Source organism: Mobula birostris, chromosome 6 (assembly GCF_030028105.1).
Source record: "Mobula birostris isolate sMobBir1 chromosome 6, sMobBir1.hap1, whole genome shotgun sequence".
Lineage (NCBI taxonomy): Eukaryota > Metazoa > Chordata > Chondrichthyes > Myliobatiformes > Myliobatidae > Mobula > Mobula birostris.
This window is the reverse complement of record NC_092375.1, coordinates 162,961,056-162,974,212: the sequence shown is the minus strand read 5'-3', so window position 1 is coordinate 162,974,212 and position 13,157 is coordinate 162,961,056. Positions and strand designations below refer to the sequence as shown.

At 40.1% G+C, this 13,157-nt stretch overlaps 1 protein-coding gene across 2 annotated transcripts in view; it reads right to left on the bottom strand.

Annotated features, from left to right (window-relative positions):
* cerkl (CERK like autophagy regulator) overlaps window positions 1–13,157 on the bottom strand; it is a 210,834-nt gene that overhangs the window by 87,760 nt on the left and 109,917 nt on the right. For both annotated transcript variants that reach the window (XM_072261766.1, XM_072261767.1), the window contains exons 3-4: window positions 7,829–7,963; window positions 4,650–4,713 (exon numbers count right to left, since the gene is read on the bottom strand). In XM_072261766.1, the coding sequence (XP_072117867.1) occupies window positions 4,650–4,713; window positions 7,829–7,963 (199 nt within the window). The remainder of the gene's footprint in view (window positions 1–4,649; window positions 4,714–7,828; window positions 7,964–13,157) is intronic.

Below are 13,157 nucleotides of genomic sequence, written 5' to 3'. Positions count from 1 at the left end.
TGAGGGAGATGCAAGGAAACCTCAAATGGGAGATAGACAGGTTAAGTAGATGGAATATAACCAAAAAAATGTGAGGTTATCCACTTTGTAATAAGAAAATAGAAAACAAGATTCATTTTTTCTGTTGATAGATTTTAATTTTGATTTTCTTAAGGACATCAGTGTCCTTGTACAATAAAAGTTAACATTCAGGTAGGGAAGGAAATTAGGAAGGCAAACTATATGCAGAACTATATTACGAAAAGCTTTGTATATTAAGATGACTAACTCTTAGACTTACTAAATTATATACCGGGGTGATTGATAAGTTCATGGCCTGAGGTAGAAGGAGTCAATTTTAAAAAACCTAACACATTTATTTTTCAACATAGTCCGCTCCTACATTTACACACTTAGTCTAGCAGTCGTGGAGTGTACAGATCTTGGACTTCCAGAAAGTGCCCACAGCAGGGGTGATTGATATGTTCGTGGCCTAAGGTAGAAGGAAATGAGTTATACAGCTCTCATTACATGCACATGCAGTTCAATTCTTTGAGTGATTATGCAGAAAGTTTGAAGTTAATAATTCATCAGTTAATAACTCGTCAGAGGTGATTGATAAGTTCGTGGCCTAAGGTAGAAGGAGATAAGTTATTAACTTTAAACTTTCTGCACAATCACTCAAAGAGCTGAACTGCATGTGCATTTGATGAGAGCTGTATAACTCATCTCCTTCTACCTTAGGCCATGAACGTATCAATCACCCCTGCTGTGGACACTTACTGGACGTTCAAGATCGTATGCTCCACGACCGCTGGACTAAGTGTGCAAATGTAGGAGGGGACTATGTTGAAAGATAAATGTGCTAGATTTTCTAAGATTGACTCCTTCTACCTTAGGCCACAAGCTTCTCAATCACCCCTCGTAGAGCCTTGGTGAGACCATAGCTGGAATACTGGACACAATTATAGTCTCACAAACATGAGTCATTTATCGTCTGCCTACCTATGGCTGCAACATAGAGAGTACATTTAAGATTGCAGAAGATTGATTCCTGTGATGAACAAGGCAGATGCACAGTCTGAAACTGCTAATGAAGACTACACAGGATGCCACTACATTTTGAAAGGGAAAGTAAGTAAATATGTAGATGAGGAGGCAAATGCCCAAGTATCCAGCAGGAACCAGATATGTCCACAAGTGACTGATAGATGGAGAACTGCCTGTTCATTATTGAAACACTCAAAGCTGATGAAACTGCTCAGCTACTGACAAGTTTGAAAAGAGGCATAGGAAGAAAAAGCATGATTATGGGAGAGATTATGAGCGTAGAAACAGAACTGGGAGGCAGTAATAATTCTCTTTCTAAACAAACTTGTACTGAACTCTGTTTTGAGCATACTCCGTGACTAAAGCTCTACAATCCTCATGTACAGAGAATTCCAAAGATCCACACTGGCCAAAATCTTATTTTGTGACTGGGAGGTCATGTTCTAGATAACATAGCTAAAGCAAAAATCATCCCCATATCTACCTTGTCAAGACCTTGAGAATTTTGCACATTTCAATGAGATCCTTTGTGACTCCATGTACTTAATTGCTCTGTACCAGATAAACTCCAAACACATGAGTCAATCTGCTGAAACTTTCCTTCAATTTCTTTAAGTGTATCTTTTATAATATTGGAAATAGCCTGTGACACCGAGTCCAGCTCTTGGCCTTCATGTGCGGCTTAGCTACGAAACCTGCCAGAACCACTTTTACTGACTGAAGAAGGGGCAAAGTCAGATTACTGGTGCCTTAAAATTGTTGCTCCTGGCAGATGGGGCTTGTTAACTGTGGCTGGCAGCTCATCCAAGAGAAGGAAAACTCTAATCTCAAACCTCCACTACCTTGCACTTATACCCACTCATGGGAAAGCCTTTTGAAGTAAACCCTAAAGAATCTGGAGTTGGGGTCCCTAAGGCAATCCTACACTGAGTTCTACACTGACTGGCAAATCCAACATTGCTGCTGGTGTCAAACTGTATTGGTCTCTGCTGTTCCACTGGATTCATCAGCTGCATGAAAAGGGACAATTTCTTTTAGCTCCTCAGTAGCACTCCACTCTAAGCTCAACAGGTTCCATGATGACAGACAAAAACATATTCACTTATTTTCTCTGCCCTTTATTTACCAATTACTATTTTTCCTGTCTTGATATGTAATGCAGACACACTAGCTTTTGTCATTCTTTTCTATAGGATTTGCAACCTAATTTTGTCTCTTTCTGAAGTTTATTCTTGCATTCTATTTTCACTTTCCTCATTCACATTCTGGTTTTCCTTTTGCTGAAACCTGAAATTTTCCTATTAGTTAGGTCTACAGCTACTTCTGACAACGTTATAATCCGATCAACTACAGCCTTTAATCCCTCTTGTTAGCCTTGACAGGACCAAACTGTTGAGATATTTTGCCTTATAAAGGGATATATATTTGTTGTAAATGAAACACAAATTCTTTAAATGTTATCCATTGCTTGTTTGCCATTGTAGCTTTTAATGTAGTTTCATGAATTTTCAAGAGACATAATGTACATTGCTTAGTCTCAAGACTGCAGTTTCAGATGGAAGAAATCACTTTCAACCTTGATATAAATTTCCACCATATTAGTCTTCCTTAAAAGCGTCTTTTAAAAACATATTGTTAATTAATCTTTTTTCACTGAACCAAACCAGAGCACTCCTGTACATCACACTTTTTCCAGGGTAATTTTTTTTACAGTCATAAATATTAAAAAAATATCTTAAAAGTAAAACTGAACAAAATCAAATTGTAGTATGATGAACAAGAAGGAAATAGAAGTAGATGAGGTCTATTGACATATACACAGTCATCAAGTTACAATATGGGTCCATTGCTAAGTATGGTTTGTAAGTCAGAATTAAACAAAAGATGCATGGGAGGAGTTCATAGAAGCAGTTGTGATGGGAGAGTGAGCAGACATGGAGAGAGCGGCTGTCATCCAGCCTCACTGACTCATTAAGTGATCAAGTCTGCTCAGTGCTCCCAGCTCTGCTCAGCTTGACCCAGTTCTCAATCTTACAGCTTGCAGGGGTGTGGTGGGGAGAGAAGAGAATGGAAGTACCCTATTCCGTTACTGCCTGGCAAAAATGCCTACAGCACTGCAGCAGCTGGCAAATCCATCCCATCCATCCTACCAGTCTTCCAAATGTTATCCATTAGTCAGGCACCAACAAATTGGGGAAGACCTGTGTTCATTTTTGATAAAATCAGTATGAACTACAGGATAGCCCATTCCCTCATGGGTTCTCTAGCACTAACCTATTTAATTCATCATTTATAGAGTCCACAAAGTCATCATTCACACATCATTCACATTACTATTGCCAATTTGTTTGCCATGCTGAAGAGTAATTCAAGTGGCCATTAATATTATATCAGCAATTCTTGCATTATGGGGTGGTGGTGTTCCTTTCCTAGAATACAGTCCATATCTTGATTTGCCGCAGCACAAGGCTATGAAAAGAATTTAAAGTTGGACATATTTTTAAATTTTCCCCCGAGATTAATTCTATTTGAGTGAATTTTATTCTGTATCTCAAGTTTTTAAGGTAGTCATTTGTGAATTCCATAAGGACACATTTCTAATTCTTCAATGGCCATAATGCAGAGGTCACTTGTATTACCCTCAATACATGAATCCATAATTTCTTGATTTATACCATGCCCTACATTATAATTACTGTTTGAAGGCCTGCAGGCAATTCCTACTGATGTCTTCTGTTCCTTGCTGTTTCTTTGCCTCGGCCACACTGATTCAGCTTCATGATTTTCAGAGCCAAGATCTTTTCTCTCAATGCCTTCCTCTCATGATTTATCATCAGGATACCATCCCCCTTTTCCATTTTGTCTACCTCTTCTAAAAGTTGGAATATACTATTCTCAAGAGTGAACAAAAACCATGTTAGCAGGGTCACAAAAAAGGTGACAATCTGCAGATTAACATAATAAAAACATACACTGAATTGTCTTTATTAAACTTCATTTCATCTGAAACCTGATGTGCTATTCACTACCAAAAAGACTGAATTTCATACAACCTATTTGGGACAAACTATTGGAAGAATACATTGAAAATGTAAATATTGATACAGGTGAAAGTAGTTTTATCAATTTCTTTTCATTAACAGGTTAGGCGGTTTGCCTTGGCTTTGTATACAAGTTTCACCATTGTAAATAAGAACAGAAAAATATTACAATAATTGCAATGCTCAGCCTCCACACCAGAACAGGTAATTAAACTCATACCCACTGAGACATGAGAAATTCTTTGTCTAAAAGCCATATTACTCCAAACTAGTCCATCAGTGCTGGACTTCGGGACGGAAGGTCCCGAGTTCGAATCCAGCCGGCTCCCATGCACACATTCCATCTGTGCTGGGTTATGAGCTGGTGATCTCTTTGGAAACTCACCTGGCAGAAGGCAATGGCAAACCACTTCTGTAACTTGCCTTGTACACGGTTCCCACTACGTCAGAGAGGCATGGAGGGATATCGTCCGCTAACCAGAGAAACTCTGGATGCGACGTACATTTCCTTTCCTTATTTATCACAGATTGACAACATTCAAAAAATACATTGAGAATGATGTTTCAAGAAGAACATACCCATCAAATTCTTGAAAATCACACTCCTTGAGAATCAAGAATCCATGTCCTTGGTACTCTGTAACTACAAAAGAAAATCAGGCATATAAAAATTAAATGATCTAAAGATTTGAGAACACTTTTTTAAAAAAATTTGGGACTGTTGAATGTGGTTGCCATATGTATGAACATATGGTAAGGCAATAAAAGGCAAATTTTACTAGAAAATCTATTTTATAATTAAGGGGAAAAAGCAATGAAAACATATAATTAGATGCCAAGGCAGTTTGTACTGATTTTACCAAAATTGAATACATCTGTATAGAATCTTCTAATTATTCATTTTTACATTTATCATGCCATGATTTAGTTCTGTTCAGGTTTATTTTTAAGTATGTAATCTTATAATTAAAGGAATAAAGAAACATTACTTTGAATGAAAAAGTATAAAGTACACGAAAACACCAGCAACATCATCAAATGGAAGTAGTGGGAAGGTGGCAAAAGCTACACACCAGAGTTTACAGTCTCCAGAGGGTCCGAATCTGTCACTCCATATTGTCATCTCTACTGCTTATGCCCTATGTGGCATTCTAAATGCCAATGAAGAAGGGATGAGCTGGCATGCTGCAGATGGCACTAAGCATCATAACTACATTTAGCATTTTCTAGAGCAGCTTTGCCAGAAGAGACGGCCCAGCTGTATCTACCCATCAAAGATTTCTGATGACTGACATGACACTTGCAGATGGATTTTTTGTGTAAGAATGTGCATCATTATCTGCAAGATTACATTAATCTTTCATGCTTGTCTGTTTCCCGGTACCAGTGTGCTTCTGGTCATAATTTCAGCAATGCACTACTTTAAAAATGCATTAAATTTGTCCATGAGATTATTTGAAAGAATTACTTAAAAATTGCAAATATGGCTTATAATGCTTCTCACTATTAGCAAATACTCTTAAAAATGCTTAACATATTAAACAATTGTTTCACCTCTGCTTGAAATTGTAGCATCTAGGATTAGCAATAATTTTTATTTTTAAGAATTAGCAATGAAAAAATAATTAACTGACAAACTCCATTTTGCATTTAATTGCCAGCAAGTCCATCTGTATCACAAAATAAATGCAGAACACCCTAGCGTAAATTATTCAATATAACTGTAGGGGGAGCAGTGAACATTTAAATTATTTGGATTAAGACACCTAAAAACAATGACATCCACTGCATTTGTGGCACAGTAAATAAAACTGCTGAGCAGAATACGACATATCTGACATTAGCCAGCTTCTCAGAAAAAGTAAATTTTTTTTTAAAAATCGAATATAGATTACTTGTCCTTTCAATCAAAATATGTCATCTAAATCTGAAAAGTACTGTTCTGCAATTCATCTACTTTGTTCATTTGATAAATGCTTTGTATGGGAATGAAGAGAAAAAAAATCAATTCATAAACTTTGTGGTATGCCATTAAACTCTGCCACATATATTTATGCATGCAGAGGAATAACCGAAAACTGCTCAAGTTAGAGAAAACATGAAAAAAGTATCAATTGCGTTTATAAAATCCTGGTGGCACTTTTCATAGGCATTTTATAGCATGAACATGTAGGCTGGATTTTTTAAAATATTGCTAACTCACTATTTTAAGTCTTTATCAATCCCTCTCCAACCCACGTAGTTTAAGATAGAACAACTACAACTACAAAGATGGCATGCTAAAACCATTAGGATTTAACACTGAATTCAACAATATCAGACAAGTAGCCTTCTCAAATTGATTCAGAACTGACCACTTTGAAATTAACCTCATAGGTTGATGGCATTTAATCATTTTTTCTCTCCATAAACGTTGCTGTAACTACTATTTCCAAATATCCTCTTATTTCACAAACTACCATGATTTGTAACCCCAGTTCCAGTCTGACTTTCTTTTCTTCCTTGTTCCCATTCATTACAGTCTGTCATGAGCCTTGTGGCTGATCAGGCCGGTGCTTATGCCGGCTTCCATGGCGTGAAGCGACTGAGAGTACGAGACTCCTCCCCCCCCCCCCCCCGCCAGATAGGACGCCAATCTATTGCAAGGTTAACCCCTAGCATTTTTGCCGGTACCCATTCTCAGCTGGGTAGACTGGAGCATTGTGTGGTTAAGTGCCTTGCTCAAGGACACACAGCTGCCTCGGCCAAGGCATGACCTTCAGATCACTAGTCCAACGCCCTAACCACTTGGCCACACGCCACACTGTTCCCATTCATCTTCAACCACTAACATCTCCTTCAGACAGATCTGACCCATTGATGAAATTCATCACTCTTCCTGTTGGTACCATCCAATACTTGCGTTATTCCGTTTCTCTTGGTCTAATGCAAACATTTCCTTTATACTTTCCACCTTCTCCATTCTCTGCAATTTAAATCATATTTGAATTCTGAATCACACCTTCCAGCTACATTGAACTCTTTCCAGTTTGCCTACAGCTCAAACCCACCCATTGATGATGCCATAGCCTCACTCCTCTACTCTGCCTGTCCCACCTAGAAAACAATGCCTCATATGCAAGGATGATGTTCATTGACTTCAGCTCAGTGTTTAACACAATCATTATCACACAGAAGCTAGTGGGCAAACTGTCCTCAGTGGGACTCAACATGCCTCTCTGTAACTGGATCTTGGACTTCTTGACAGGAAGACCCAGTGAGTCTGAGTTGGCAGCAACATCTCATGCTCTATTACTCTAAGAACTGTTTCCTTTCCCACCACCCCCCACCTCCTCAGGGCTGTAAGCTCAGTCCATTGCTGTTCACACTGCTGACTCATGACTGCACTGTCAAATCCAGCTGAAATTGCATCATTTGTTGCAAGTTTGTTGATGATACAACAGTGATCGCCTCATCAACAACAATGATTAGTCGGCATTTAAAGAGGAAGTTGAGAGGCTTGTCAGATGTTGTGAGAACAACAACCAGAGTTTCAGCGTGGACAAGACAAAAGAGATGATTGTGGACTTCAGGAAGGCACAAGTCAACCACTCTCCAATGCACACCTCTGCTGTGGAGGGAGTGAAGAGCACCAAGTTCCTTGGTATGCACATAACAGATCATCTAACCCAGACCATTCAGTTTACCGTATTACATTAAATATGAAATACTTAAATGTCAGATGTGCAGATAAGCATATGAAAATCTGGTCAACTCACTGGTGATGTCTGTCTTAATATCAGCCAGCTTGAAAAGAGGTGCAACACGTTCATAGTAAACTTGTTTAGCTTCCTTTTTGTGACTATATGGGTTGATAATAACCTTCAGTGATTTCGGTCTCTTCGGAAAGTATCCTGTAAAGTAAATAAAAGAAAATAATTTTGCCATATTCCATCTTGGCTTTCTTCACTGTCATTTTAACAATATAGCATTTTCTTTGCAAGAACATAGAACATAACAGCACAGTACAAGCCATTCGACCTACAATATTGTGTCAGCTTTTACACCAACTCTAATATCTAAGCCTTCCCTCATACAAAGCTCTCTATTTTTCTATTATCTGTATGCCTATCTAGGAGTTTCTTAAATGCCCTTTAATTTATTTGTCTCTACCACCACTCCTAGCAGGGTGTTCCACACATAAGCCACCAGCTGTGTAAAGAACTTAGTTCTAACATTCTTCCCATACTTTCCTCCAATCACCTTTAAATTATGCCCCTCTCCCTCATATTAGCCGATTCTGCACTGGTTATCCATTCAATCTATGTCTTTTATAATCTTGTACATCTCTATTAAGTCACCTTTCATCCTCCTTCACTCCAAAGGAGCGCTCCAAGTCACTTGAACTATCCTCATAAGACATGCTCTCTAGTCCAAACAGCATTCTGATAAATCTCCTTTGCACCCTCTAAAGCTTCCCCATCCTTCCTATAACGAAGAGATCAGAACTAAACAAAATATTCCAAGTGTAGTCTACCCAGGGTTTTTATAGAGCTGCAACATTACCTCATGGCTCAAACTCAATACCCTGACTAATTAAGGCCAACACAGCTTACGCCTTCCTAATAATGCTATCTACTTGTGCTGTAACTTTGAGGGATCTATTAATGTGAACTCCAAGATCCCGCTTTCCTCCACACTGTTAAGAATCCTGCCATTAACCCTGTATGCTGCCTTCAAATTTGATCTTCCAAAGTGAATCACTTCACATTGTTACTCCATCTTCCACCTCTCAGCCCAGCTCTACATACTGTTAATGTCCCATTGCAACCTATCACAATCCTCCACACTACTATCAATTCCACCAACCTTTGTATAATCTTGAAATTTACTAAACCACTCCTTCCACTTACTCATCCATGTCATTTATAAAAATCACAAAGAGCAGACGTCCTGGAACGGATCCCTGCAGAATATCACTGGTACAGATCCTACATGCAACATTCACAATATACATATGCTACATTGCACACTTGTGTCTCTGCTTTAGAATTAAAGGCAGGTGAAAGCCTCATCTGATTTCTGGACACATAGCAGTTCTCTGATCCGGCCAAATTAAACACCTATTTGGAAAAGCAAAAAAATTAGCTTGCAGTAAGTTTCCTCTGGTAAGGAAGTACTAAACAAACAGCAACTTTGAACAGTAGAGTTTCTTTCAATTGCCAAGCAGTTATTTTGTAGATCAATACCACTTGTTTAAAATCCATTAGGTGGTTAAGCTAAATCTTTAAAGGTAAAATATTTCTCAATTAGACTGTGGATGTGAATTACTCCTGTGTGTATGTCACCTTATTTTCAATCGCCTTTGAAATAAGAACAATAAGTGTTAATCATGCAGATGATCTAAACATTCTTCCTGCAGCCGGTGTACATCTTGTCTGAAAAATGCAACTTGAATTAGAAACATAGAAAATCTAAACTTAAACAACATAAGGCCTTTCCTCAAGCTTCAAGCTGATGTAGATCACACAAATCACTACCAAGTTGTGATAATTTTCCCCATGCCATTGTGCTGTCCATGGGAAAATATCATATTGCCAAAAATCTTCTGACTTGTGAATTCTCAACAAGTTATGTGTAGCAGTTAGAATAACAAATTTCAGCACAATAACTCTACTATATGACCACAGTAAAACAATAGATTAATGGCCAAGTACAGGTCAATCTGCAAACTGACTATTGCAGTACACTTAATTCTTAGTAGTCTTCAATGCAATAAAATTATTTACTTCACAATGAAACAATTTCAAGTGGGTATGTCATTTAAAATCTTTCACATAAATCCATTCTGCCGTTGTCTAATCGAGTTGATATTTCCTAGGTGTCCTGTTACCACTTTCTTTATAAGCATTGCCCCATCACTGATATAATGAAACATGGTCAGTAAGTGTATTTTCTCTCCCTCTTTTTTAAATAATGGGTTTATCTTTGTCATCTTCCTATTTGCAGGAACCATTCAATGATCTGTAAAACTCTGCAGTTTCACTATCAATGCAATCACTAATTCCATGGCTACATTTTAGTATTCTGTGACCTACATTTGCACGCCCTGAAAATTTATCAGCTTTCAGACCTATTCAATACAATATTAGAAGCAGTATTTTACTAGTACTTACTTTCTTTAGTTTTGTTCCGATTAATTAGATTTTTCCTAGCATTTATATTACTAACCACATTTCCTTCATTACTTATAGAGAAACAAGCATATGGTTTTCTATTTTTCTACTTACTATTTTTTTAACTGAACTTAGCTCCTAAGGATTAAGAATTCAGTATCACTGTAACTGAGCAAGTTTTCAGCTCTGCTTTCTGTTCAAACTATGGAATGATGAGGAGATATATAGATAGTGGCCACTTCATTAGGCATTCCTGTACACTATCTAATCAGCCAATCATGTGGCAGCAACTCAATGCATAAAAGCATGTAGACATGGCCAAGAGGTTCAGCCGTTGTTCTGAACACATGTCAAAATGAGGAAGAAATGTCTAAGTGGCTTTGCAGTGGAATGATTATTAGTGCCAGACAAGGTGGTTTAAGTATCTCAGAAACTGCTGATCTGGGATTGATGAAGCATCTCAGTCCGAAACATCGCCTGTTTACTCTTTTCCATAAATGTTACCTGGCCTGTTGAGTTCCGCCAGCATTTTGTGTGAGTCAGAGGAGCATGATCAGACTGGTTCAAACTGACAGGAAGGTGACACAACTCAAATAACCATATGTTACAGCTATCGTGTGCGGAAGAACACCTCTGAATGTACACCATGTCAAACCTTGATGTACACTCAGCGGCCATCTTATTAGGTACAGGAGGTACCTCAAGTCAAGTCAAGTCACTTTTTATTGTCATTTCAACCATAACTGCTGGTACAGAACATAGTAAAAATGAGACGACGTTTTCCAGCACCATGGTGCTACATGAAACAATACAGAAACTACACTGAACTACGTAAGAAAAAACACAAAAACTACACTAGACTACAGACCTATCCAGGACTCCATAAAGTGCCCGAAACAGTGCAGGCACGACAATAAATAATAAACAAGACAGTAGGCACGGTAGAGGGTATAGTAGGTTGGTCTCAAGCCAGGCTCTGGGTATTGAAGAGTCTGATGGCTTGGGGGAAGAAACTGTTACACAGTCTGGTCGTGAGAGCCCGAATGCTTCAGTGCCCTTTTCCAGATGGCAGGAGGGAGAAGAGTTTGTATGAGGGGTGCGTGGAGTCCTTCATAATGCTGCTTGCTTTACGGATGCAGCGTGTGGTGTAAATGTCTGTGATGGCAGGAAGAGAGACCCCAATGATCTTCTCAGCTGACCTCACTATCCGCTGCAGAGTCTTGCGATCCAAGATGGTGCAATTTCCGAACCAGGCCGTGATGCAGTTGCTCAGGATGTTCTCAATACAACCTCTGTAGAATGTGGTGAGGATGGGGGGTGGGAGATGGACTTTTCTCAGACTTCACAGAAAGCAGAGATGCTGCTGGGCTTTCTTTGCTATGGAGCTGGTGTTGAGGGACCAGGTGAGATTCTCTGCCAAGTGAACACCAAGAAATTTGGTGCTCTTAACGATCTCTACGGAGGAGTCATCGATGTTCAGCAGAGAGTGATCACTCTGTGTCCTCCTGAAGTCAACAACCATCTCTATTGTTTTGTTTACGTTCAGAGACAGGTTGTTGGCTCTGCACTAGTCTGTTAGCCACTGCACCTCCTCTCTATATGCTGAACTGAAGTCTATGAACAGCATTTGAACGTATGTGTCTTTTTTGTCCAGGTGGGTTAGGGCCAGGTGGAGGGTGATGGCAATGGCGTCGTCTGTTGAACGGTTGGGAGGGTACGCGAACTGCAGGGGGTCCAGTGAGGGGGGCAGCAGGGTCTTGATGTGCCTCATGACGAGCCTCTCGAAACACTTCATGATGATGGATGTAAGTGCAACAGGATGGTAGTCGTTGAGGCAGGACACTAAAGACTTCTTCGGCATGGGGACGATGGTGGCGGCCTTGAAGCACGTAGGAACAACGGCACTGCTCAGGGAGATGTTGAAGATGTCAGTAAGAATATCTGATAGCTGGTCTGCACATCCTCTCAGCACTCTGCCAGGAATATTGTCTGGTCCAGCAGCCTTCCATGGGTTGACCCTGCGCAGGGTTCTCCTCACATCGGCCACGGTAAGACATAGCACCTGGTCATTTGGAGATGGGGTGGTCTTCCTCGCCACCACATCATTATCCACCTCAAAACGAGCGTAGAAGTTATTCAATGCATCTAGGAATGAAGCATCATACGCACAATCAGGTGATGTTGTCCTGTAGTTGGTGATGTCCTGAATGCCCTTCCACATGCACCGCGTGTCACCACTGTCCTGGAAGCGACTGTGGATTCGCTGGGCATGTGCACGCTTTCCCCCTCTGATGGCCCGGGACAACTTGGCCCTGGCTGTTGTTAGGGCTGCCTTGTCGCCTGCTCTGAAGGCGAGTCACGGGTCCTCAGCAGCGCAAGCACCTCCTCGGTCATCCATGGCTTCTGGTTAGTGCGTGTAGTGATGGTCTTGGCCACAGTGACGTCATCGACGCACTTGCTGATGTAGCCAGTCACTGATGCCATGTACTCCTCTAAGTTGGTAGAGTCGTCATCGGTTGCAGCCTCCCTGAACATGTGCCAGTCAGTGTGTTCAAAGCAGTTTGAAGAGCAGAGATGGCTACTGCTGGCCAGGTTCTCACCTGCTTCTGAACTGGTCTGGGGCGCCTGACCAGCGGTCTGTATGCTGGGATTAGCATAACAGAGATGTGGTCTGAGTAGCCGAGGTGAGGGCAGGGCTCTGCCAGTACGTGTCGGGAATGTTTGTGTAAACAAGGTCTCCCCCCTCATTGCAAAGTCCATGTTCTGATGGAATCTGGGGAGCACTGATTTAAGGTTAGCATGATTAAAATCATGATTAAGGTTAGCATGATTTAATACCTAAAATGGCTGTTGAGTGTATATTCAACTAATTTTGTCAGTTCACATAAGTGCTCCGACACCTGAATGACCCTCAGGCTACTTACAACTCAAC